The 27,757-nt window shown below is 41.1% G+C and overlaps 1 protein-coding gene across 1 annotated transcript in view; it reads right to left on the bottom strand.

Annotated features, from left to right (window-relative positions):
* uvssa (UV-stimulated scaffold protein A) overlaps window positions 1–27,757 on the bottom strand; it is a 44,358-nt gene that overhangs the window by 832 nt on the left and 15,769 nt on the right. Inside the window, exons 9-14 of the mRNA XM_049586248.1 lie at window positions 19,210–19,324; window positions 10,087–10,300; window positions 8,829–8,966; window positions 8,336–8,519; window positions 8,132–8,243; window positions 51–225 (exon numbers count right to left, since the gene is read on the bottom strand). Coding sequence (XP_049442205.1) covers window positions 51–225; window positions 8,132–8,243; window positions 8,336–8,519; window positions 8,829–8,966; window positions 10,087–10,300; window positions 19,210–19,324 — 938 coding nt within the window. The remainder of the gene's footprint in view (window positions 1–50; window positions 226–8,131; window positions 8,244–8,335; window positions 8,520–8,828; window positions 8,967–10,086; window positions 10,301–19,209; window positions 19,325–27,757) is intronic.

Here is a 27,757-nt window from a genome sequence, read left to right as displayed (position 1 = left end):
TTCAGAGCTTTCAGAGAATGCTGTTCCTGCTGAGACAGGAAGTGACGCACTTGCTGAGGACTTTTTTCTCCAGCCTGGAGCGGGACGTGTTGGCCTTCTGCTTCAGATCACTGAGGTTGGGGTATTTCTTCTTCTTCCCTCGCCCTTTCTTCCCCACCTTGTCAGAGCCCAGATTTTCTCCTGTTGCCGCCTCGATGTCCCGCATCAGCTCTGCATCCCGCCAGTCTGCAACAGACAGAAAACAATCATTTGAACAGTGAAATAAGAAGGAAATCTGTACCAGATGTCATCTCAGGCTCGTGGTAACTGGCACAAGAACATAGTGTAAGATGTAGCTGTATTAAAAGCTCTGTGGTTCTCATGTTGGAAGCTTGGTCACACTTCTGAGTCACTGCCTACCTTTGTTATTATACCCAGTCCAGCATGTCATAGTTTCAGGTGGTACAATACTGGATAAGCTCGAGTTTGGCCAGCTTTATTTTTAAGCTGTGCTGGGCGTGTGACACCAGTCTGATGTACTGTATGCAGCCATCATACGGCTAATGAAAAGAAAACTTATGAACTAGAATCATCTACTCTTCCACTGAAAATTAGACCAAGCCAGCATCCTGACATAGGTGTAGTGTTACTTTCTATTAACATTCATTTTAGTTGATTATCTTCCATGTTTATAGGCTATCAGTGGGGATGAGTCTGTCAACCATGTACATCTTCCTCTAAACTTTTATAAGAGGAATATATGATTACATTAAGAGCTACAGCTGGGTAACTTTTATAAAAATAACTCTGTCATAATGTCACATTAACCTGACAGTAGTTTATGAGACATTTAATCTATGAAAAAAGTCAGGTTTCTCTGGCTGCTCCTGGTGCTGCTAATGGCATTTCCAAGAATCCACCGTGCCTCAACAAAAACAACCAGTCAGAGCTGAGATGTCTAACACAGCGTCAGAAGCCCTTTTCACACAGTGATCACGCTACAGAGCCGCTACAAAGTCCCTTCTTTACGCCGCCTTTCCATTTTTACACAGAACCAAACAACGGCGGCATCATGCGCCCCAGTGTGTGATTTTGGACAGCTGTAGGCACTGGGGAAGCAAAGCAGGCGTGACGTGTAACACAGCAGCGTCAGCCTCTAGTGTGACATATAACATATGTGTCAGCACCACTTTATAAACAATAACAATGGCACAACATGGCAAAGCAATCATTTACCATCCCTGTTTTATGGTGGCTGATCTCACTCTCTACTCAGAGGGATAGGAGCTCCCAGACCTCATTGTTTTTTCCAATTTGCAGACATTTTTCGGATGCTGTTCTCTTTCCTTGAGTTAGCTACAAACTGCCAACAGTTGTTTTTTTAAAAATAAAAATGGGTTGCACACATTACACGTCGTCAAAATGTCACAACCATTCTGTCGATGGACCCATTATGCTGGCTGTCCCTTTTACACAGATGTGGTTTTTGCGCTGTTGTGGCGCTCCAGTGCCAGGTTAAAGACAACTGTGATTGTACCTTTTATACAGAACAGTGAGGTGGCATAACGGTGTGAAATTCCCACCTTGAAGAGGCTGTCAGTACGTTTACATGACACTTGAAAAAAATGAATTATTGCCTTAATCTGACTATAACTGGACAACTGAAGTGCATGTAAATGAGTTACTCCGACTAATATCGGAGTTCTCCAACTCCGATTTTATCCGGCATGTATACGCCTTAATTGGAGTTAAACTAGACAATGCATGTGTGCATGCTCCACACCCCCCGTGCTGGCGTATGACCCCGGAACAGACAAGACATGCTATTGTTGTAGCCCTCCAACAGCATACGGTGTTCTTGTCTGACCACAAGAGATAGCATGCACCTTATCTGCACAATCAGTAACGCGTACATTGCGTACAAGATGAACAAAGCTGTACGATTATCCATCTTGCTGTTGTTCGAAAATGCCGGTCTGCCGCCTGACTCCAGTTGTTTATTATTAAGTGACATAATAGGTCAACCAGAAAGGGGGCCGTATTAACCCGCTGAAAGGACGCATATCGCCACCTAGTGTCGTGAGACGTTCCCGTCAGTAATTCAATTTTCTCAGTTGCATGCAAACTGGGACAAGGACAGAAGTCCGATTAGACACCAAAATCGAATTTTGAGCATAGCTCGATTAAGCTGTGCATGTAAAAGGGGCTAATCACTGTAAACAAAAGAAGTCAGACAACGAAAAGCTCACTGTCACTTCCTCAGAAAAAGATCGATGGTCTTCCTCTGTTCACTTGTCTTTGCTGTGTAACAGTACACTGTTGTTGACAGAGGAGTTTTGTGTTTGCAAAGCTCCTCATGAAGCTGCGCACTGAAGATATTGAGCTTGACAGAGTGAAAGCATACTCCTCCTTGCTCTGACTGGTTGTTTTTGTTCAGGTGCAGTGGATTCTTGCAAATGCCATTAGGAGCTCTAGGAGGAGCCAAAGGAACCTGATTTTTCCACAGATTATCCGTCTCATGTACTACTGTCAGGATATAGTGACAGTTTTAGCAAATATGGCAAAAAGTTTTTTTTTTTTGTTTTTTTTTTATCAAAGTTACCGACAGTAGCTTCAACGTTATTCAGTGTTTAAGCTGCTCATCACAAGAAGATGGCAAAAGCCTTAGCACCAGAAAGCTCAATGCACAACAAACATTTTCACTTTGATTGGTTAAAAGTTTAAGTGTGACTAAAACTAAGATACGTTTTTGGAAAATACTGACACTGAAACAAAATTTAGTCGGACACACACAATACAGAATAGTAGCTGTGAAACAGCAGTTTAAGAGCAGTCACGAACACCTTTACTGCAGCTGATAATGTTTAAAAGTCTCAAATTCAACTTGACTTCATGCTTTACTTTGTTCAGTCAGTTTCTATGATGTGAATGTAATAAAGTTCCTCCTGTTCAAACAGCTACTCTTTCTCAGTGCCACAATAACAGACTGAAACTTTAACAAAGACTCATGTAAATGAAAAGTGTAATGAAGTAATTACAGCTGATAACATCCTGCACAGTTTTACAGAGCAGAAGTAGTAAACAGTGTGTCGTGCAGGCTCATTTGGATCCAATTGTGGTGTTAATGAAAAGTGTAATGTCATAATTCTGGGTGATAAAGTAAAAGCGTGTGTAATGCAGAGTAATGACGGTCTAAACGAGGAGACGCTTCTAGTTAATGACGTACTGCGGTGGAATTAGAGATAAACCTGCAGTAATGCGAAGTAATTACACTGTGATTGTGATGGGATTGAAGCCGGGCTCTCTGCTCTGTCAAAACACTGACCCTAGCTCAGCGTGTGAGTGTGTGTATGGGGGGTGGGGTGGGGCGGTGGGGGGTTATTAATCAGCCAGTCTGACCCTGGGTCTGACTGGACCTTCAACTATCCCTCATTACACATACATACACAGGCAGAAGAGCAGTAATTGAAAAGCAGCTGGTGTATTTAGGAGAATCATTACTGCTAAAAGAGGAGCAGCTGCATTTACATTTTGTGTGTGGGTGTGTGTCCTCTATCACTTTGTTGCCATGATCTTAGAGGAGTTTGAGAAAGTAAAGAAAATAAAGAGTAGAAATAACAGATGAAAGAAAACAAAGAAAAAAGAAAATATAGAGAAAGGTAAAAGAAAGAGGAGATGGCCAAGCGAGAAGGACAGTCCTCTGAATTTAATCAGTGTTGCAGCAGCCCTCTTTTCTCTGTCAACACCTCTTAGCCCCTCCAGCTGGGGTCTGTGTGTGTGTGTGTGTGTGTGTGTGTGTGTGTGTGTGTGTGTGTGTGTGTGTGTGTGTGTCAGGGCAGGGGCCAGGCCACACACACATCCACTAAGGCATCTGGGGTCTTTGGTTTGTTCAGACGTCTCTCAGCTACGCACCACTAAGCATGGGGACCCCGGATATGTGTGTGTGTGTGTGTGTGTGTGTGTGTGTGTGTGTGTGTGTGTGTCTGAGCCCATGTAGTGGAGCATCTATTCCTCTCATCCCCAGCAGTCAGTCAGTCAGCAGCATGGACTCCGAGGTTTGGTACTACTGTTCAAAGGTAAAAGACCAACACTAATAGAATAGAATAGAATAGAATAGAATAGAATAGAATAGAGGTCTGGGTATTTTCTACTTCTAGGTTTCTCCACCTTTAGTACCACAGGTGAAGACATGCTATGCAAGAGAAGAAGTCAATAAGGGTTACAGACAGAACACCAGAACACCTCTTTTGCTAGACACATTTTCACCACAAATACAAAATTGCATAAATTAGCCCAGCGGCTAGTGGAGTTTTCCCCAACTCATATGAAGCCAGGAACAATAGTAACATTTAACAAAGTTACAAAATTTGGCTCAATTGTTACTCACAAGGTTCACTGACAAAACAATTGTCTTTTATTAGTCACATTTCCCCCACATACACAACAAGCTAACGTTACTGCTGTAAGCCTATGACATTTGACACTGCATAGATTAGCCTTGTGGATTAGACTTTCTTCTACTCGAACGAAGCCAGGATAAATCACACACAGGACTTAAAATGCTATTTTGTGGGGGCTTTTTTGTCTTCACAATTTATTGTTTCTTATCTGTGAAATAAAAGTAAATTAAAACTTTATTTCCACTGAGGAAAATGGTTTTCAGTTTACAAACAGGGGATCTGCATCTCTGTAACAGGAACTTACATTTGTGACGTAAGTGCACGTCAGGCTACACCACTGGTACGTATAAACCCCTCTTTATAGTGGCATTTCACCAATACATGTGTTTGTGTTTAAACAGTAGAGCCAGGGTCTGAAATTAACAACTGCCAAGCACCAAATACAAGTAGATTTACCATTTGGTGAATAATTCTCAGATGGCTATCCACCACACTGGCAAGTAAATGTCTGTACCAAAATATTCATGAAATATAAAACTATGCTGATAGTATCTACTGTAATGCTATATGATAAATGGACCTGTACTTGTAAATCGCCTTTTGAAGTCTTCAGACCACTCAAAGTGCTTTTACACTACAGAGCCACATTGATCAATTTACACACACACACACACACACACACACACACTGGTGGCTGAGGCTACCGTGCAAGGTGCCACCTGCTACTCTTCCTCAACGTTAGGCTACTTCGGCATGCCAACAGGAGGAACCAAACTCTACCTCCTGAGCCACAGCTGCCCTGCCTGTAGTTTTAGCACACACACACGCACACACACACACACACACACACACACACACACACACACACACGTACACTGCAAATGTGTTTTTACCTGCGTCCTACTATGAAACTGACTAACCAGGACACACTCCTAGTGTGGCACTGTTGTACTACCACTTGCTGCTGGTCTGCTGCTACCATTAGGCAAATGTGTAGGTAAGGGTTATGAGTTGGGCCCATACATGTAAAGGTAACAGAAATATCAACACAGAGGCTCTGTAGTCTGAGCCAAGACAGCAAACTCTTTACCTTTACCCACAGCGTCAATGGCAGCGCCTTACAGCGTCACTGCTTCCCTTCTTATCTTTCACAATAAAAGCCCTAGACATATACACTGCATCACTGCTCACCAGAGAGAACTCATTCACATGCTGAGGCTGTGATGAGTTGCTCATAATAATAAAATCATCAAGTCAATCAAGTTGGTATTCAACAAGTACCTTATTATTACAATGAAATGCACTGAAATGACTAGGTTATATCTGTGACAAAAAGGCAGTATGTTACATTGGCCGGTGGATTTTTTCACCTACAAGTCCCCTGGGCAAATGACTCATAAAGTTAATTTCAGACAATGAGTACAGTCTTGTCATCATGGGATGAAAAAGAAAAACTACTACGATTACTGCTCCAGTAATGTTAACTCCATATTTGTAATGGAAACAGTGCAAAAATAGTGTTCTAGCATGTGATGTTCCTTCTAACTCATGGGTGTATTACACTCACTAGACTTCCTGGATCATTATCTCACCAGTACCTGATGCAATACAGTCTATGGATGCAACACGCTTTCACATTGCGTTTTTCTTTTTTCTTAAAGCAGCAGTGCTGTTCTTGGACTGAACATCCTCTAAGGTTCTGGCTGTCTTGATGCCTGCCGTACAGTGCCAGTATGTTTGGATGGTCACTACAAGCAGAAAGACACTTCAACACACTCAACACACGTCTCTGACTCACATCACTCTGCTGACAATGCCGTCACCCAATAAACCAAAACTACATATCCCTCAGTTTGACCACACAGGTCAAGAGACAGCTATGTTGGCTCCATGTCTGCCACTATGACAACTGGTCCCAGCTGACCTTTAAGCCCAGTTCAGACCAAAGATTTGCGACGAGACAAAACTGTTATAGAACACTGCAGAGAGATGTTGCGGCGCTGTGAACTGAGCTCGACTTGCTGCGGCAGATGCTCCATCCCCACCAAACCCTCTGTTTCCGTCCTCACAATGTGCCTGTGTCGTATGATGGGTTGCTGCTGCTCGCTGTATGTGCTTAACCATAAAAGCCATAAAATAAGCCTGAAAAGCTGAAAAAAATCAGAATGGAAGTACAGAGAGTTGCTGCGTAGAGATGATACGCCGTCTCATGTAGTTGCATTGGAATGAACCGGCAGGTTTTTAGAAGATTGCAAAATGGTGCATTGCCTGTTTCAACTTATCTCATCGTGACTCTCTGGTCTGAACTGGGCGTTACAGTGTCCCTCACTGCCTGTTTAACCTCCCCGTGGATACATGTGGGTGTTGGTGTGTTTATGTTTGTGTGTAAATGTGTGACTGAGTAGTAGAGGGAGCTGAGGCCAATGGTCCATCAACTCATTCAGGCCACTACCGCCCCTACTGTGAGACTGATGTGTGTGTGTGTGTGTGCCTAGGTGTGAGATTGACTCGTGGATCGATAGTGTAGTTGGTAACAAAAGATGCTATTTCACAACTCACTGGACTGCATGCCATGGCCACACACACACACACACACACACACACAGGGAGTTGGTGGTTAACAAGACACTGCAGGCAGCTGGTGGACATCCTGCAGGCTGGTGCCACACTCACACTCACACACACAACAACAAACACACACAATCAGACAATGATAATGTGCACAACAGCTGGTTTGGTCTGTTTATCGATATTACTGGTGCACAAAAAGGAAAACCTACCATCACTACTCACAAACTGATCGAAGGCATTTACACCACCAGCAAAAACAACCAAAACCACTTGTCCATGGATACGTCCATACCAATTTACAACAAGATATCTAGGGTAAACTGACCAGTGATTAGTAACAGTTAAGCTATTTCGACAAAAAAAAAAAAAAAGATGCTCAGGTTGCTCACTAAGCAAACCGATGTGGATGAACTCTTCAGAAAATGTCAGTAAGTGTTTAATAAGGTAAAAATTAGCAAACTCCGCACAGGAATCTGCACAGGAAGATCATGCATAAAAGCTCAAGATCAAAAAGGAAGGGATTGTTGCAGCCTGAAATGCCTGATTTCACAACAATATTTCTAAAAACCTGCGATGCATGTTCTGATATTTAAAGGTGTTTTTTTTTTTGCAATAAAAAGTGCGGAGGCAAATGAAAATTGCAAAAATAGGTTTGACTGTATGTGAATAGTTATGTAATGCTGTTCAACGCAACGCTTAAGGACCGTCTTCGTGAGTCGCTCTTCTCCAGCTTGCTCTGGCCGGTTAGCACAAGGCTAACACAGGATAACATGATCTCATCACTAATCATCATGTTTTGCCACTTTGGCAGAAGCCTTGCAGCAGCAGTTAATATCCGACACCAAGCCAACAATCTCACACTGACACCGAAACGGCTCGACGTTAAACCTGTTAAAAACTGCTGAGTAACGTTAACCACGTGATGCTAACAGTTAGCCTTGTCGCTGTGTGTGTGTGTGTGTGTCGGTGTGTGGCACACTGGCCACCATAAAGCCACCCCAGCATATAAATGAATATGCATGGATATGACTCTTACTGTTTCTTTGCTACTGTTACAGGTCACGAGAGCTTCCTAATGCAGTCTCATGTGGCTTAAATTTTCTGGTGAAATTTTTCGTGACATTTTTGAGAATTAAGGAATGGGTAGTAACATGAATGCATGTGTGAGTATCACTCCTCACCAGGCTGCTCCTCTCTCTTCCTCCTCTCCTCCTTCTCCTCCCTCAGTCGGTCCTCCTGCCTGCAGGGTCGACCCACCTCATCTCGAGGAATGATCCGCCCATGGAAAGGACACTGGAGGACAATCAGTGGCAGCTCAAACACACAGTAACAGAACTGCAAATGGAAACAGACATACATGTCTCATTTTGTGTTTGTCCTGGTACCTTGAGACGGTCTTGTCTCTGACACAGCTTCCCATCGCCCAGTGGAGCTCTGCAGTAATGGCTGACGGGAGTGAATTTGCCGGGGAAGGAGATGTATCTGCTCCGGCTCTCTGCCAGGAGCTCCTCGTTCTCCACTTCCTCATCTACCTGAATGGGAACCCAGAACTGATGCTGAGAGGCCGACCTGTACAGAGACAAGATAGGGGACCATATTATACGCAGGTTTTAGAAACCCACATCGAAGACCATTTAAGACAGTTCTATTACTGTGTGGAATTCAATGTAAGACATTATTTATAAAATAAACACGGTATATGTGATAAATGCACATGCACACAAATGTAGTGTGTGTGTGTGTGACAAAACACACGGCTCACTGTACTCTACAGTCATGTGTTTAGCTGCATTTGTGTCTATCAGTGAAACAATGTTGGAGTGTGTGTGTGTGTGTGTGTGTGTGTGTGTGTGTGTGTGTGCACGTGTGGTGTGTTACTTGATGATCTTGCCAGCGTTGGGCTGCTCCTGGCCCCAGTAGTACAGGTCCAAACCAAATGGCACCACAGGAGCATCACCAGCCTTCTGCTTTGAACTGGACTGAGATGAGGTGGGAGCTGAGGAGCTGCTGCTGGTGCTGGAGGACAAACGAGAGGAGGGAGTGTTAAACACAAACTACCTAGACAGCACTTTAATCATCAAATGTGTGTTAGAGGGAAATAAATGTGATCAGCATTTTAATTGCTTGAACTAGCAGCTGATGTCCTTTAATTTCTACAAAGTTGATTTGAGGAGATATTGTATGAGGTATGAGATAGCAGCATTGCTCTGTGTGGGCAGCAGTCAAACACACATCTGTAGCGCTGGTTTGTAAATGACGCAAAAATGGAAATTGATGAAGTGACAGTGGCTGAACATCTCACTGAGACTGATCTAATTAGCCAGGTCATTACGAGGGAGGCCCTTGAGGCTCATCTTAGTGCCTGCTCTCAAAGGCCAGTGTAGTTTTATCTCTAATGATGTCTTAAACGATGCTATGGAGATTTGTATAATAAATATAAGTGCCTCCCACAGAATTTGATTTGTGATGGTACCTGAAACTACTGAACTTTCTGTTGTTGCTGTTATACAGATTGGACCCACCCCTGCTGGCAGGGGAACTGAGGGATGCACAGTGTCCATAGGAACACAGCTGGTTTCATTCAAGGTAGGTTGGGAAAATGGTAGACGCAGATGGGTCTGTCGTCCATAGCCTTGCATCTCTGCCACTGAGGTGATTTATTGAAATACTACAGGGTCGGCCAGGAGAGGAGGTCGTACCGTCCCTCTCAGTGTTGGAGCATATCTATACTGGCTGTACACAGGAGCAATACTTGCAAAGTTTCTCTTCTAGGACTAAGTTATGGTTCATTAACACTCCTAGGCTTCAGAATTAAGGACATTAAACCCCCAAACATGTACAGGCTTTAAATACCACATGGTACAACCAAATCAGAGCAATATCCTCTCTTCAAAATCTTCATTTGTTGTGTATCCCTGCTCATGTGAGTGACACATGCCTGTAAGTGTAAGGTATGTTATAAATCATGCAGTGAATGTAGGTACGGTATAATAAGAGGAGTGGAGGTGAGGTATGAGAATGTCCAAGTACCCTCCCAACAGGAGGAGGTAAGAAAGTGAACTGAGAAGAGAACATGTGAGAGAACGTCACAGAGATGAGGGGATGGTGAAAGGTAGAGTTTTGTCAGTGTTTGTACCTGGATTCTGTGGGCAGAGGGAGGTTCTGTTTGAGGTGGCGCAGTGTGGCCGCTGCACATGTTGGATCCTGCTCCTCCTCTATAAGTCGCTTCAGCCGCCTGGATGCGGAGGAAGACGAGGAGGAGGAGGACGGAGGAGGTGGAGCTGCAGGTCTTTTAGCAGGAGGCTGTTTTGTGACTGGTGCTGTTGAGGTGGAAGGAGTTGGATCCAAACCTGCCAAACAGAGACAAGAGGAACTTAACATTATACTGAATGCTGAAGTGCAACACCTTGGTGTTCCTCTTCTTTATAAAGTAAAATAATCACAACACCCTACATCAAACATATCTAAGGGCCTGACATAACCCTAGGTCTAATTGCCAGGGGCAAGTAAATGTTTATGCCGTTCAAGTTGTTTGGCCAATCAGAGTTTGCAGAGGATGTCACTGTTCTCAAGACAAGACCTATGAAGCGCATCATTATTTGCTGAAAGATGGGTGGGGAAAGCAAAATTCTTTTTTTTTTTTTTTTTTTTTTTGGCGCTCTTAGCCTGCTAGCCTCTTACCCGTACTCGAAAAAAATGCCTAGGCCAAACCGTCTATCTCAGAAGCAGGCTATTCATTCTGGCCCCCATGGTAACAGGTTCGATCTAGATATCTAGAGACTCGGCGACTTACCTACTTTTTCCCATGACACACACAATTTTCTGCCAAAATAAACTGCGAAAATGATCTGTTGATGTCCATATTGTCATCATACGATCAACCAATTATACCTGTACAGTGTCAATATCACAGACATTAACAACAATGTAAATATTTATATTTAACTCTACACTTTCTGTTTCCATTTCAAATTTAGCCCTCTTGCATTTCTGTGGACAGAATCCCTTCATTTGTTAACATAACTGTTTATTATTTACAATTGAGCACATGCTTCTTAATCTTTTCCTGTCCAAAATGTATATAAATGGCATTTCACGTGATGAAATGAAACACTCTGTTACTGAAGGTGATTATCAAAGACAAACTTAGTGTAGAAAGACAGGGTTGGCAGGCAGCAGCGCTGCAGTATCAATGCAGTCTGTGTGGACACCACACATGTACAAGCTGCAGCAGTTCAGAGAGGTCACTGTCACAGACAGGCAGAGGCAGACGATGTGGCCTGCTCCAAAAAGAAACAGGAACCCTCTACTTTTTATGGAAACAACAATACTCTTGGGTGAAAAACAGCCACCAGAGTGTGTTTTGTACAGTTTTGTACATGAACATTATATATCATTGACTACAAAAAAGACAAACAAACCTCAAAGGAAATCCACTGTTCTCTCACATATAATCACCAAAATTATGGGGGAGAAAAAGAGATATTTTAATTTTTTGCCAACTGGGCCGTTGAGAATACACAAGGGGCCCAGGGGGTTCAGAGGGGGGAAAAATAATACGTTGTACACTCATCCCATCCAACCCATACATCTGTAGATCATTACTACATTTCTATAAGGATTTAAATATGTTGTTTTTATGTCATAATGCAAGGTTGACCTATTTGGATCTTAACACACTGTAAAACAGATAGAACTGACACACAGAAGAAAGTGCTAACAGGCATGAAGAAAGATCAGCAGCTGTCTGTCCAGCACATGTGTGTGTGTGTGTGTGTGTGTGTGTGTGTGTGGTCAAACACTGGGTCAACAAGGCTCTCTGGGGACTGAACAGGACTTAAACACACACACATGCTGCAGGTGAGATCAGAGGGAAGCAGTAAGCTGAGAGCAGCCAACATGCTTATCCCACACATTATTAAGCCTGACCTGGATGCTTCAGAGATTCAATCACTGCCATGCTACAATACACAATGATTTGCCTTTTTTTTTTTTTTTTTTTTTTTTAATCAGGACGACAGCCTATTTGCATATTTACTCTACTGCTTTACAAACAATTTACATACAAAAGAGTTAAAACAGTCAATTTCTGTATGAACACTACTACATAAAGTTGTGCAGGTTTGAAAATATTGAATCCATGTCTTAAATACAAGCCTGGTTCTGAATGTATTTTGAACTTAAGACCTGGCTGTTACCAGAGATCTATTGGCTCCAGCTCGACAAACTCAGATAATTTCATGGTCAGACTGTCATAAATTTTGTATGGTCAGGTTCCACAAGGACACATTTGTTAAAGATTTTGTTGCTTTTGCACCAAATAAAATAATCTATTGAGGAATATACACTGTCAGAGACATGTGTGTCTCAGAAGTGTAATAAAACAAACACCACACTTAAAATAGACATTAGACAACATAGACATCATTGACAACAACTTTCATTGACTGTTATTTTAAATTTAAGTAAAAATGCCCAAAATTGGCCGATTTAATATTTAACTTTACTTTTTAAATGGGAACTGTGGTAGTTTTGTACCTGGGCCCTATTTTTCCATGTTTTTGTTAGTGACATATGGGGGCAAACATTTTTGAACATGGTCCAGTATTAAGTGAGACCACTGCAGAAGGCAGCATCAAAACAAGCTGCAATACAACCACTCAAGGCATGTTCACACAATTAATTTCTGTACTTGTTTTTGCCACTGACAGGATCAGATTGTTATTCTGACAACATTACTGAAAAGATCCTTACAGAGATAGACCTCTTTGTTTAAGAGTAAGATCCTTTTTTTTTTTTTTTTTTTTACAGGAAACAGCCTCCAAATTGCTATTGTCAAATCCACCAGACTCCATTTAAAAAAACAGTAATTTTATCATCATAAAACACACTTCATTCACAGTTGACAGAAACAAAACAAACCCCCCAAAAGCCATTGTGCTTTGTCTTTTCACTGTCCCAACAATCTGCAACTCTGGATTGATTAAAATAAACCCCTTATTCACCCATTTAGATATGAAAATATGCTGGCTCTACACATGCTAATAGTACCATTTATTTTATTGGAGTCTGGTGGATTTTGCGATGGGGATTTCGGGGCTGTTTCTGGTTAAACAAAAAGAGTCTTACTCTTTTACATAAGGTCTACCTCTGTAGGGATCCTTCAGTAACGTTGTCACACACTTGTTATACCAATCTGAGCGTGTCAGCGGCAAAAACAAGCACTTTTAGTGGACTTACGTTGATGGTGCAAACATGCCCTGAATGGTTACATTGCAGCCTGTTTCACTGTTGCTGGCTGCAGCCCTCCCACTCAATACTGGACCAATTAAAAAAATGCCACATTAGTCTTTTAAACACACAAGATGGGAAAATAGGGTCCAGGTTACCCTTGAAGTTACCATTTAAGTGATTGTGTGAGCTGTTTCAAGTTTATAATATTTGTGTTAATTAATACTTACTGTATGTTGATTTTTCTTGTCAAATGTCAAATGAGTTTAAGCCTCACAATATTTAAAATAATGACAGAAAAACAGGCCAAATTCAAACAGAATTTGGAAAAAAATCAAACTGATTCCATAGGTCATTTTTAGACCTTTTTACTTCCAAAACAACAAAATAATAAATCAGCTTGAAAATGCACTCATTGTTTCTTAAACCTTTTTTGTTTCAAGCCCAAATTTGTGATGAATAGTTGATTGATCTATTGAATGAATATTAATAGGTTATTATATTGATAACCGATTGAGAGTCATGGTTTCAGGTTCTCATATGTGAGGACTTGCTGCTTTTCTAAGTCTTAAATTACAGTAAATTGAATAATTTTGGTTTTGGACTGTTCATGAAACAAAACAAGACATTTAATAATGTGAATGTCATTTTTCAGTTTTCTGCCATTTTATAGTGTGAAGATGAATTCATTACTGAGATAATACAGGGTACCTGCAGGTTTCAGCAAGCAAAATTTAAGACTTTTTAAGACCTTTTTAATGCCACTTGGAATGGAATTTAAGACGATTTACAACAAGCGCCAAGCACATTTGAGACCACAGAGCTTTGGTGCCCTCTAGGGCATCCTTGATTGAGTGACTGACTGACCTTTATTTGTCAGACACTTCTCCGTGGTGGAAGAAAGTAGCAGTTGATCGACCGACAACTGATAGGCTAACTGTAGTGCTAGCTAGTTAGCTAGGCTATCGCTACAACCTCTAGCTAAACAAGTCAAGTATTCTATGCTATCACCTCAGAAAGGACTGCGCGCGCTACCTGCCAGGCTAGTTCTCTTCACGCAACTGAAATGAATCTCTCTGCAACAGAAACAGAAAGCAATAAAAACAGTTGTCCCGTATTTTTTTAAGACCTCTGAGTGATGAATTTAAGACATTTGAATGAAACTGTATTGAATTTAAGACTTTTTAAGGCCTTTAATTTAGATACACAACTTTTTAAGGCTTTTTAAGGATCTGCGGACACCCTGTAATAACCTGCAGATTAATGCATGATGAAAATAATCATCAAGTGCAGTCCTCTGCTCGTGAACTCAGTATTTCTAAAATCCCAGTTCAGCGGTCCCTACACTACATGTTACAGTGTTAATCACCTTACATCATGATTTCATAATTACAGTCATGTTTGCACAGTTAAGTAAAAAATAAGGTGCATCTTGAAAAACTAAATCAAATATGTCGATAGCCATGATGCCATGTTATCCCAACTTCTCCTCCTTCTGTGATCCCTCCTTCTCTGTCTTTGTCAACTCAATCTGCTCTTTTCAACACATGGCGGAGGTTTGTCTGGCTGTTGTGGATGTTAAGATGCACAGATCAATGGGAGGAAATGTGTAGAGTTGTGTGAGTGTGTGATGGGGGTTGTTAGAGAAAGAGAGAGAAAAAAGGGGTTAAGGGGGTTTGAGCAAAAGAGAGGGAGACAGAAACCGAGAGAGGAAAGGCGGAAAGAGGTATTGATTTTCTCGGGTTAAGCAGGGCCTGTAATTAAAATGTTAATTTGAGAAAGAGAGAGATAGTGTCCTGACAGCAGAGAGAGGGATAAGAGGACTGATAATCAGAATGACAGAACAGGACAGAGGGGAAGAAAGAGGGAGAGAGAGAGAACGAGAGGGGAAATAAAATAAAAGGAGGAGAGACCAGAGCAGAGCAAGGCTTTCTCTGAATGAATGAACACTGGAAGAAATGAGAAGAAAAGGAAGAGAAGAAATATAGAGAAATGATAAATGTGATCCACTGGCAAAGCTGAAAAGAGTCAGAGGAAGACAGAAAGCAATAGAAAGACTATTGTAATCAGAGAAAGTGAAAGAGAACAGATGAATTGATGTGATACGAAGAGGAACAATGACATACTGAGGCCTACAGAAAAATACCAAACCGAAAAAAAAAAAACCCTTTTACAATCCAAGAGATTTGTCTGATACTAGTAATCGTTGTCCAGAATAGTAATTATTTTTTATAATTAGATCAAATATAAAAGTAGATGTTATCAACAGCTACAACTAGTTTGCAGGAAACATTATAACACGATAAAGCTGTCCATTTCATGCAGAGCTTTCAGGAAGTGCCTGTCTCACATGGTCACTTAATGCTATCATATGGTAAAAGAGTCCAGTCAGACCAGAAGGTGACACAGCCAAAACCATGTGTGCATCTTTATGAAATAGGTGGGGTAGGACGTTTGATAACTACGTGGTAGTGACTACTTCTTGGGCGGCTTGGAGAGCTGCTGAGGCTGGTTAGCTTACCAGTAAACACATTGTTGCTAGCTTGCCACAATAGATCCGAGATGTATCTATAGCATTGATTCCTTACAGCTGTTGCCTGTCTGTCACTGACTTCTATTCTGTTTAGGCGTTTGAACTCAGGCAGAGCACGGCTTGTGGTTGTATGCCTCTGCGCGTGCCAGTTTACATCCATGTCTGTCCAGACCCATATGTAGCCATGAGGAGTAGAGGATGCTTCAAATATGGATGTTTCTGCCAAAGAGCTACAAATTCTGCAACATACTTACTCCACACGTCTTCAACTCAGCAGCAGAAGATCTTTACAGTCACAACAGTTTCATGATGGACACCTCAGATTAGTGTCACCTGTTCAGTATCTGACCAATAACTCCCCTTCTGTTCTTGAGATATAACATTAGGTTATAGCCAGAAAATGTCCCAATGATGTTAACCTTTGACCTTTTGGATATAAAATGTCATCACTTCATTATCTGATTCCATTAGAAATGCGTGTCAAATTTTCTCGTAATTAGTGTAGAAAGTCCTATGACTTTCAACCACCAATTTCTAATCAGTTCATCGTTGAGTCCAAGTGGACGTTTGTGCCAAATTTGAGGAAATTCCCTCAAGGCCTATTTGAGATACTGTGTTCACGAGAATGAAACAAACTTGAGGTCACAGTAACCTTGACCTTTGACCACCAAAATATAATGAGGTCATCACGTCATCAAGTGGACATTTGTGCCAAATTTATAAAAATTCATCAAGGCCTTCTAGAGATGTCATGATCATGAGAATGGGATAGACAGACAGATGGACAGACAACTCACTAACAGCGCAGAGGCATAATAAAAATAAATGGCGCAGCACAACTAATGTTAGCCTTTCTAATTTGTGTTTTCCCGCAAAATAATCGCTCAAACATCAACACTGTTGAGATGGTTTGCTATCTGTCAACAAGAAAAAATTTCAAGTCAAAAATCACCAAAGTTGAACTCTGTGCAAACAAAGTAGATGTAATTTGACTGCATATATAGAAAACAATAAATACTGTTTGACGCGCATTTTGAGCTCTCAGGCGAAATTTTGGATCAGCAAACACAATGACTCCTGCAGTCTGGAACTTTTCATTAGCAAATGACATGCATATTGTATGCTATCACAATCTTTTGCTGACATCTGTCACTTATTACTGTGTCCATGATTGTGTATTACTATAAAGGACAAGCTTCATCCTAAATAAGATTCAATCACATTTACAAGATGAGCAAAACTCATTTCATTAGTTAAGCATATAGCAAGGTTAGAACACCATTACTTTACCTACAATACAACTACTTAAACAAAGTAGCTCTTCACTGTGTGAAACACAGAAACACACACTTATAAACTATAAGTGTGCACTGTCATGGTACTGTACATACTCACAAGCACACCAATTGTGTATTAGTCCACAGCTGAAACTAGTTCCCCTCAAAAAACTCTGTAGCACCTGGCTGTTTTAGGACATTACTGAGTCTTTTTAAAAATTAACCATGTCTTTGTAAACATGTTCGTGTCTTCAGTAGGAACTAACATGCCTGAAAAGTGCCACAGACAGAACCGGGGAGTCGGGAAGTATTGAGAGGCAGACTACAGAGTTGTTGGGTTTAGTTTTTTTCATGAGATTTAAAACAAGAAGAGTAACATCAGCCTTATCCTTTAAATAGATAACTGAATTAAAAAGTATAAATATACAGTCTGAAGAATCCATATCATGATGAATCAAGCAAATGAAGGATACACATGCAGAGTGCTTTTGCTGATGCTGGTGTGTGTGTGTGTGTGTGTGTGTGTGTGTGTGTGTGTGTGCATGTTTGTGTGTATGTGTGTGTGGGGGGTAAAATCTAGGTGCAGGGCTAATAGGGGCTCATTAAAGAGGTTGCATTGTTAATTTGGTATGGCCCCTGTAGATCATTACCTAGCCCACTAATCACCCTGACACACACACACAGCTGTTTTGGGCACATCAGATACAATCTAATTACTTTAGCGTCTAATTGATTAGTAATGGAGGGAGGTGGGAGTGGAGAGGGACGGGCTCGCAGGTAAAAGAAGGAGCTCAGTGTGAATGTAATGACTCAGGAGGCTGGTGGGGAGTATTCGGCAGGGGTCAAAGGTCACCTCACAGCCACAACAACATGGCTGACCTAGCAATAATGGCATCGTCTGCAACATGTTCTATTATGGTGCCATTAACGCAGACACATAAAGACAGACACACACATACAGTAAAGAAACTAAAGTTCACATATGAATCTATATGAGTGATGGTGAGAAGCTTGAATATGGCTGACTGAGCAGCACAGTGAGAGTTTTAGTGTTTACTGTTGCCTGGAGCTCGCACATGGCTGCTGATAATGATATAAACAGCATTCAAATTCTATCAAAACATGCTGTCATGTAGCTGACACTGCAATAAGATGAGCAGGCAGTTGGTTAATGACCTGAACATTTGACCTCTAACCCAGCGTGCTGCCTGGAGGATAGACACGATCCATATGAGTCCAATGCAGCCACAGTGCAAGAAGGAACAATACTAAACAGATATTCATATGTAGCTAGTGATGACTGTGTGTGTGAAGGTAAATGGATGTGTTGAGAGGACAGTATCCATCAAAGATACACCGGGAAAATGCTTGTGGGAAAAAAACTATCTGTCTCCATTACAAGGCTGTGCTGCATTCCAAATCAGACAAAAACACATAGTTAGCAGTCAGAAGCCAGCATGTGAGACTAGGGAAGACCACTATCTCACCTATGGTGAGCTGATTAGGCTCAATAGGCTTTTAAGGCAGTGTTGGGTTTATGATGAAAGTACTTTGGAGGTGACTGTAACATCAACCTGAGTGAATAAACACACCAGTTGTAAAGCTGTGCGTCAGGTTTTTAAAGCTTCAGTAATCAATGTTTTCACATGAACGATCTCTCAGCTGACTGTGTGTAATCTAAAATGGTTCACGTGTACTGACAAATGGTGGTATTAGCGTGCATGTGAGTTCCTGTGTGTTTTTCTCACTGGCTGATAATGGTGACAGCATCGTTGTGAAAGCATAGCACTCACTTTCTGGTTCCCCCACACATTAACACCGTTAGCTCTGTCAACACTGCTGCCTTTGTTAGCACTGTTCATGCTGTTAGCACTGTTAGCTGCTTGCCGCTGGCTCAGCCACCTGAATGTTGAGAATTGTCTGCAGACAGTCACGGCCCAGACTCTGAATCACAGATATGCTCTGAATGTCGTACAGAGCTCCTTTAACCATGGTTGTATAAATAAACCCTTTTAAGAAGCACTTCATCTGCACATTACCAGCTGCTGTGGTTCTTTGAAGTGTGTGTGTGTTTGTTTGTAGAGTGCGTGAATCTTAAAAGATTAGGGCAGCAGCAGGTCTTCTTTTGTAGCTTAACCTCACTATTTATGCACGTGTCTGTAGGTTTGAGATGCACGTGTATGTGTGTGTGTGTGTGCCTGTGATGTTAGACTCATACCATACTCTGCTCGCAGATGCTCTGGAATGTGCGGCTCATAGCCCTCTTTCTCTGGAACCTCATCGAAATCATCATCATCATCGTCATCGTCCTCTCCTTCGTCTGAAGCCCTCATCTGAGAAAGAGGAGGTAGGGTTTAGCTCCTAACATCAGAATTAGAAACACAATAATTCAGAACATGCAGAACTGTTTTTGACCAAGTTCTATATTTCTGTGCATATTTCTAATGCATTTTGTTTTGTGCGCACCGACAGTCCAATGAATTGTCAAAATTTGATTACATCACTGCTTTCCCAAGTACTTTCAACCACATGAGACAGAGCAAACCTTAAATTAAAGAAGGATGTTTGTCAAACTACTATTTTGTTATTTCTACTTCGGAGCCAAGACTTCAGGGAAACAGTTGCCTGCTAAGAGCTACAATATAGTTAATACAGTGTTACTTATACACTTCTATCGCCTGCTGTATACTGGTTGTCTGCATACACTTGCATAGTGTGTAGTCTTTTACTACTCTTTGTCATCCATGACCTATTGAGTGTTGAGCATAGCTCAGTCTGATGAGACTACAAACATGTGTGTGTGTGTGTGTGTGTGTGTGTGTGTGTGCGTGTGTGCATGTGTGCGTGTGTACAGCACATTAACCAGAGGGCAAAGCAGCTTGGCAGTGTGATGGACAGATAAGAAAGAAGAGAACAGCGAGGTAGTAACTGGAATTTTGTGTGTGAGACTGAAAGAGATGGACAAAGGATAAGCCTGTTGCTGAGATGCACAGTACAGTATGAACTAGAATAAGAAGAACACACTACACTATGCACCCAGGCACCCTGAACAAAACAGACACAAATACTGGCGCACACACCGACCCTGGACAAGGTGATTTGATCATATTTCACAGGGAGATGATGAGTCTTGTGACCTTCAGGAGTTTAAACAACAAATGCAACACCTGCACAGTGTCCTGCAATAAAACCCACCTCAGTGAAGCTTGTTCCTTATGTGTTTGAAACATGAGCCTCACAAGCTTTTACAATTTAGTTATTTCTTCTACAAAACAAAACTAAGAAAAAATACAATCACACATGTATTGACACAGGAGGGCTTTGTCATTTATGGAAAAAAATGAGTAATCTGTAAGCGATAATATACTGTAGATAAGGAAATACAGTACAGAGGTCCAGCAGCTTAAAACCAATCAGCCCTCTTTGTTAGAGTGCAGTTCATGTTTAGTGACACCAACACTAAAGAAATTGTTACCAACACATATAGATTAATAAGCCCTCTTTGTTTATCTATTTTTGAGCCTATCACCTTTTCTCAATATTCTCCAGATTAATAAGGATGCCCCTAGAGATACACTGATCAACTGGCAAGTGACCTGCATCAGCCAATTTTCAGCTTGATCGACAGTAACAGTCACAGCTGTTCTCATTCAGAGGTCATCAAATACCAATGCTTTGTCACACTCCGTTTGTAGCGACTTTCAGACTCTCTTAGCAACTTCATTTCTACAAAGTGACTAGCAAGAAATTTAGCAACTTATTCAGAACAACAAGGAAAAAGTTGTAATCAGCCCAGAAAATTGCAGTCGGTGCATCTCAGTCTTGCCAAAGTCTGAAGTTGTACACAACAACAACAAAAAAAAAGGCCAAACCCAAGCCAAAACCTGATACTTTGTCAGGAACGTTGAGGCTCAGTCCAAATAGCAGAACTGTAAAATAAATCTTTTTTTGGAAGACTGGGACTTTATTGTACTTAAATTCTACAAATTTGATGTTGGTACAGGGGGTCAGTAATTCCATGGAAGCAGTCTCTCTCTGCTATTAACAGCTGTAGAAAACTGCAATCCAGATATAGGCCATCAGGGTGAGGTATGAGCAATTCAAAGGACAGGTGTGATTTTTGTGCAAATCATTATATTCTTCCAGAAACAGATTAAGGGAAATCAGAGTCCTTGTGTTAATGCATCTTAGTGCTGCCTTTTAGGTAGTTGACCTTAAAACACTACTAGACACAATGGAAAACTGTACTGGACACTCAGACACAGTTCTGATGTGGCTGAAGTCCTGACTTAAGGACAGGAGCTATTATGTCTCTGTGACTAAGCATCCAAGCAGACCAACATCATGAGTGAAGTTCCCCAAGGCTCCATCCTAGGGTTCTCTATTATCTAACATTTAGTAGCTTCCTTTAGGTCAAATTACACCAAACAATAAAATCATCCATCATAATTCTTCATAGAAACAACACTCAGGTTTAAATAGCTCTGTCATCAAGTGATTGCAGTCAAATAGACTCATAGCAAGTATATTGAACAATTCTATAACTGGATGTGCCTGAATTTCCTCAGCAAAATTCACTTAAACAGAAATACAGTAAATGTCTTTGGCGCAAAAGAAGAAAGGCCTAGCACCAATCTTGACAATGAGAGTCAAAAATTATGGTCAGGTCTTCAGGGTTGCCACAAACTTTCATCAACAGAATTTTAAAACTTTTCCATGTCCTTTTAAGACCCATAATAAAAATTTAATACATTCACATAATATAATACAAACAGAACTATATTAGTACAGGTTACTCCAAATCTTAATTAGAATATTATAGGAATATTAATATTACACACCTTTGTAGGACCACACTCGACCTAATGAGCAGTTATTATGAAATCAAGTGTGCATTGGTGCTCTGAATGATTATTGAAATCCCTTGGCTGCCTAGTTCAATTGCTCAATCTCAAAAGTCCAGCACAATTTAAAAGTCTTAGAGGGGCACAGGTATGGAAACATTTTAAATCACACAGTCACAACACTATTTTTCTTGCCCCACTTGCCTGGTCAAACATATCAGATTCAAACTATCTGGCATACCTGGAGGGAGAGACTGAAGATGGAGAGAAAATTAGGAAATGTACTTGATGGTGAAAAAAACATCACACTTCAATGCATATTAGAGCTACATTACATCAACAGCTACAGAAAATACATTTTTTATGTTACATTATGGAGGGTTATTCACAGAAGGTAACTGTGAAAATTTAATTTAATTCCATGACTTTTGCCAAAACCTTTAAGGATTTTACAAATTCTATGACTTGTCAGGCCTGGAAAATGAAACTGTGGAGTTCCATGACTTTTCCAGGTTTTCTATGACCAAGGGAATCTGCGTCATGGACCCACACTAACTGATATACTGAATGCAACCAATTAACTGTCAGTGAACAGCAAAACATCAACCAGATGATACATATTGAATTGGTGAATAGTTCCATACAGTTCATCCCTCATTCCTTCACTGTCCTCCTCGGGGTTATGTGATCTCTTTGACTTAGGCAAGCACGGGATGGCAACCATTGTGTGTGTGTGTGTGTGTGTGTGTGTGTGTGTGATGAGCTGCTATCAGCCCTAAGCAGAATTTATGGTTTTTAATTTCCTGGTGAGGTTGTTAGCCATTGGCTGGGCTACAATGCAGAACACAACACTCCATACACATAGGGGTCATTTCCATAACACAAATGTGTGTGTGTGTGGTGGCTGCTATGTCTTTAACAGCTGAGGACACAGACACACACACTACAGTCTAGCAGCATAATAATCACAGTGATTAGGGTTATGAGGAGCAGTAAAACCTAACGTTAAACTAACCCCTTATTCCCAAAGGCCTCTTTTTCATTAGTGCGTGTGTGTGTGTGTGAGAGAGAGAGAGTGATGGCAAGGCTGCTGTGTTACCGCTAATAAAGCCCATTAGAATGTTTGAATTAGTTTACAAATGATGAGTCCTTAGATGATTACTAAAACACACCCACACGCACATAACTGAACCATAAGACAGCGTCAGTTAACCATGTCACAGCCCTGAACACACCTCTTGATCCTGTGCACAGAGACCAATTAAAACACTTCATATTACAATACTCACTATTCAGTTAACTAGCAACTAAACAATTAAAGCCTAATTAGTTGTCGTTAATGCAGCCGCAAAGGCTGAGCCATGGTGGGTGGTCTGAGAGGGAGAGGAAACAGACCTCATTTATGAAATGTGAAAACAACATATAAAAGAAGAAAATAATTATGAATAAAGTGAACACTATTTTAGATGCCTTTTTCTTTTAAGATCCCATGAATGTTTAAATACTACATTACATGGGTGTATTTCTCCTCTGACTTGGCTTTTTACTTGAAAACAGTGGGCTGTTGTTTATTTATGCAGTAATACATACTGTAGGTCTGGTACCAATCACAAAAAATGCATCAACTGGCCATCACTTTTATTTTATCCTATTAGACATTGGCCAAAAACATTTTGTGAGGTCACAGTGACCTTGACCTTTGAGCACCAAATTGTAATCAGTTTTTGGTGAGTCCAAGTGGACGTTTGTGCTAAATCTGAAAAATTCCCCCAAGGCGTTCTTGAGATATGACACTCACAAGAATGGGACAGATTTAAGGTCACTGTGACCTTGACCTTTGACCTATGACCACCAAAAAATATTGAGCTCATCCTTTTGTGTAAGTGGACTTTTTGCCAAATTCTCTCAAAGGCTTCTTGAGATACCGCATTCACGAGAATGGGATGGACAACCTGTAACCATAATGCCTCCGGCCATGGCTATCGCTGGCGCACAGCGATATAAAGTCACTGAGGAAAAGCGGCAGATGTGGATCAAAATCCTCCGTCTTCAGTCTGGAGGAGTGGAGCCAGCTAATTTCAAACATGAACATTAAAGCGCTGTGTTAAAAATGCCTTGAGTTGGATGCCGTTACAATGTGCTGTGAGAACTTTTAAACTGTTTTATTTGTTGTAAAAGCGTGTTGGACTTCCAATAATATCACCTTTTTTATAGCAGTAAAATTAAAAAAAGGGAATTCCACTATTACCATTTAAAAATTAAGTGACTGCTATCTGTATGAAATGTAATGCTGCAGAAAGCAAAAGGTAGTGAGGTAAAATTCCCCTGACTCTGATAAAAACAGAGCTGTTATTACTATAAATGATCCTTTTAATCTAAGTGAGGATGCTGCACAGGGCCAACCTGAAGTGTGAGATACTGAGGTTCCATCTTATTTATTTCTCAAAGAAAAGCTGAGAGAATGCTGTTAAACAGAAGTGTAACATTTTAAACACCAAACCAAACTTTCTCCATTACTCCACTCCACTGCTACACTTATTCATCCTCACAGCACAATGGATTCACACACAGCACACGTATACACACATACACACAGATATAGTCTCTATAGGTTTTGTGCTTGTCTACTTTAATCCCGGCTGGTTTATTCTGCTCTGATCAATGACCTAAGACTAAGAAGTGATCACCCAGCTGGAGGAAAATCCTGCCCTAACATCATCCCTTTTCCCCCTCTTTCTGCCTCTTTGTCTCTAATTCACCTTAATTTAATCCTGATAGCATCGAGTGCTGTCGGCCTGCCTGGCAGAGCTGTAAGTCTCACAGTAGAATTAGCTTTCCTCCAGAAACATTTTGCTGACGGGGAGCGCGGCTAAAATATGGCCTCTATTCCCCCACATGGCTGCATAGGGGGCTGCTTTGCATTTTAACAGAGCTTTGGTTTATTCTCTGGGACACACACAGGGAGAAAATCACACAGCAATGCAGAGTTCCCCCACACGAGATAAAAACTGCTTCTTTAACTGAAACTCGAGATTTACCAGACAAATTAGAAGTGATGGTTTGAGTAAAGCAGGGCCATGTGTCACTGTAATGGGAAAAAGACAAAACAAATATTGGTAACTTTAACATTAAAAACAGATAGAAATAAAAATAGTTGGGGAACAGAGCAGAATAAATAAAAAAGTTGTTTAAGTAAAGTCGGGCTATGTGTTACTGTAATGGCAATGTTTACTCAGAGATAAAATAAAGCAGGTTTCTAAAGGGAAAATAGGCAAGAAAGAAAAATAAGTAGTTCTTTAACAACTAAATGAAGAACAGATCTGTTGGAAGTGGTTGCTAAAGAAAGGGCCATACGTCACTTGGACAATACAGCTTCAATGGGTGGTGCGACAACCACCATGGTAGTGGGCTGAGTCTGCAACTTACAAGTATTTTCAGTTTCACTGTTGAATATTTGTTCCAATTATGTGAGTAGTCATTATGTTAAAACAATGTTTTACAGGTTTTATCCAAGTACCAGTTAAACCCAAAGACACTAAAGATACACACCAATCATAATATTATCAATAATTAAATTAATTTTCTGTTGATAAACCAAACAACCAATTGTTTGAGACAGTTCACCCCAATATCAAAATACATATATATTCCTCTTCCCTGCAGTGCTATTTGTCAATCTTAATTGTTTTACCAAGTGTTGGAGATATCGGCCATAGAGATGTCTGCTTTTTGTCCATTACACTGGAACTAGATGGCACTTGGCTTGTGGAAATCACAACGATCAGAAATCATGACCCGGTTACTCAAAATAATCCACAGACCTTGTTTTGGGCAGTTTCGCGGCAGGCTCATGCTTATGTCAGCATGAGACATAAACATTAATGGCATCCTTCTCGGCCAAGCTGAGGCCTCAGCTACCTCAGCAGTGCTAAGTGAGCTAGCAGCAGATGCACATTTCCTTCTGTGCAGTGATACAGTTGGCGGGCATAGTTCAGTAGAAAGAAAATAGTTCTTACATGAACTGTCCCTTTAAGTACTATTGTAGAAATCAAACTGCCACATGGTAAAGATGACAGTATGCCTCACACGAACTAGTATGTATGTCTTGTCTGACCACGATCCCTTGCATCAAACAGCTGTGCTTCCTACAGCCAGAGCACAGTATTTAGTGCAGTCAACGATCTTCATACAACAGATCGTATGATATTCTACACAAATGCACACACAACAGTTTGTATGTTATCCTACAAGTTAGCACCCTGCGAACGCTGTTATGTCCTTAATGTAATGTTAAGTAATTAACATAGAGTTACTGATGTTAGGTTTAGGAAAAGAAACATGATGGCGACGTACCTTGAAATCACTCAAAGTTCACTCAACGTTCACACAGTTCCTTACATCAGTGTCCTGGGGAAAGTCCTGTTTTTTGTGACCCATTCAAGACCGCTCAGGACTGCTTCCTTCTTTATTCCCGTCAGTGCATTGGTCACATGATCGTAGCCTCTAAAATATGTGGGTTTAACACAAATTACTGGCTCATGGTTATGTGTGATGTGTACAAATTTCTGTCCATTTCTCTCCGTATGAAAATGTATGAACAGTGCATGACAATAGCCTGCCAAAGTAAACTAACCAGATCTGGTAGGATCTAACATTAGTTAGCGGCCATGCTCATTTGGCAATTACGCCTACCCTCCACTAGGCACAGTGTAGACACCACGTTTCCGCAGCACTGTGTCCCGTCACCGGGACAGGACAGGGTAAACGCCAAACAAGCTCCACAGCCACCTGATCTGGGTGGTCTGCAGGAACTACATTTTCAAAAGTTAATGCGGCTAGAAGGCTGTCTGTCAGCAAAGGCAACAGAAAATAAATGTGGCGCTAAAGCTCAATGTGTCAGTGGAGTGCCAGACTACAACAAAAGGCCTCATGTATTTCATGTCATTTTGTATGTTTATTTTCCCTTAGGAGTGAACTGGTTAGTTACCGGTTAATGAGCGTTGGCCTATCCAAATGAAAATGAACTGTAAATGACATACCTACTCCTCATGAACAGGTGGCACTAACCAGGCTGAAATGAGAAATTTATGACTGTTTCTTTAGTTAAGAGGGTTTGGTGAATTTGACTTTGAACACATCAAAGTAGTGAGAGAGTTTTAGGACAGGATTAGAATAAGCACATTAATGCCCATGGTTCAGAATAGCATATTCTTGTTTAAATATGGTTGTAATGTTCAAGTGTCCACATACTTTTATAAAGTATCTTCAGCAGGGAGAAAAAATCAATGTCTGAACTGGATTAGAAACTTAAGTATGATGCTGCTTCCACAGGTGTCTTGCTTATTCAGCTTCTATAGCACCTCTCCCCTCTCTCCTCCCCCCTCCCCTCCCTTAAACAAGACTCTTATCCTTTATAAAAATGATGTGAGGGCGCCGCCTCGGACAACTGCTCCCCTGACTTCATTTGTCTCTTGGCAAGTTTGATGGCGCTGCGTTTAAAAACCCATTCAATCTTATAAACCAAAAATTAAATGTAGTCGACTGTGATGGGCACTCAGTGCATCTGCTATTTATATGCTAATGTACACTCAGCCTGCCAAGGTCTGGCAAATTATTACTGCACAGCCATAAGTCAGGTGTATGGCAGAGAGGGGAGGGGCAGGTTAACCATCACACACACTCGCACGGAGGAGGAGAGAAGGAGTGAGAGGAGGACATGAAAGAAGAGGGAGGAGGGAGGAAGGAGGAGAGGAGAACACGAGGAGGTGAAAAAGCCTTAAGAGATGTCTCCATTGTCTCCTCTGACAAGTTAATATAGCTCCCCACCTGGCACACACACACACACACACACACACACACACACACACACACACACACACACACAGTGACTAGATCATTTCATTCTACATTTAAGGCTGAAAT

Source organism: Epinephelus fuscoguttatus, linkage group LG9 (assembly GCF_011397635.1).
Source record: "Epinephelus fuscoguttatus linkage group LG9, E.fuscoguttatus.final_Chr_v1".
In the NCBI taxonomy this organism is placed as follows: domain Eukaryota; kingdom Metazoa; phylum Chordata; class Actinopteri; order Perciformes; family Serranidae; genus Epinephelus; species Epinephelus fuscoguttatus.
The sequence above is the reverse complement of the archived record's forward strand: the minus strand, read 5'-3'. Positions and strand labels throughout refer to the sequence as shown.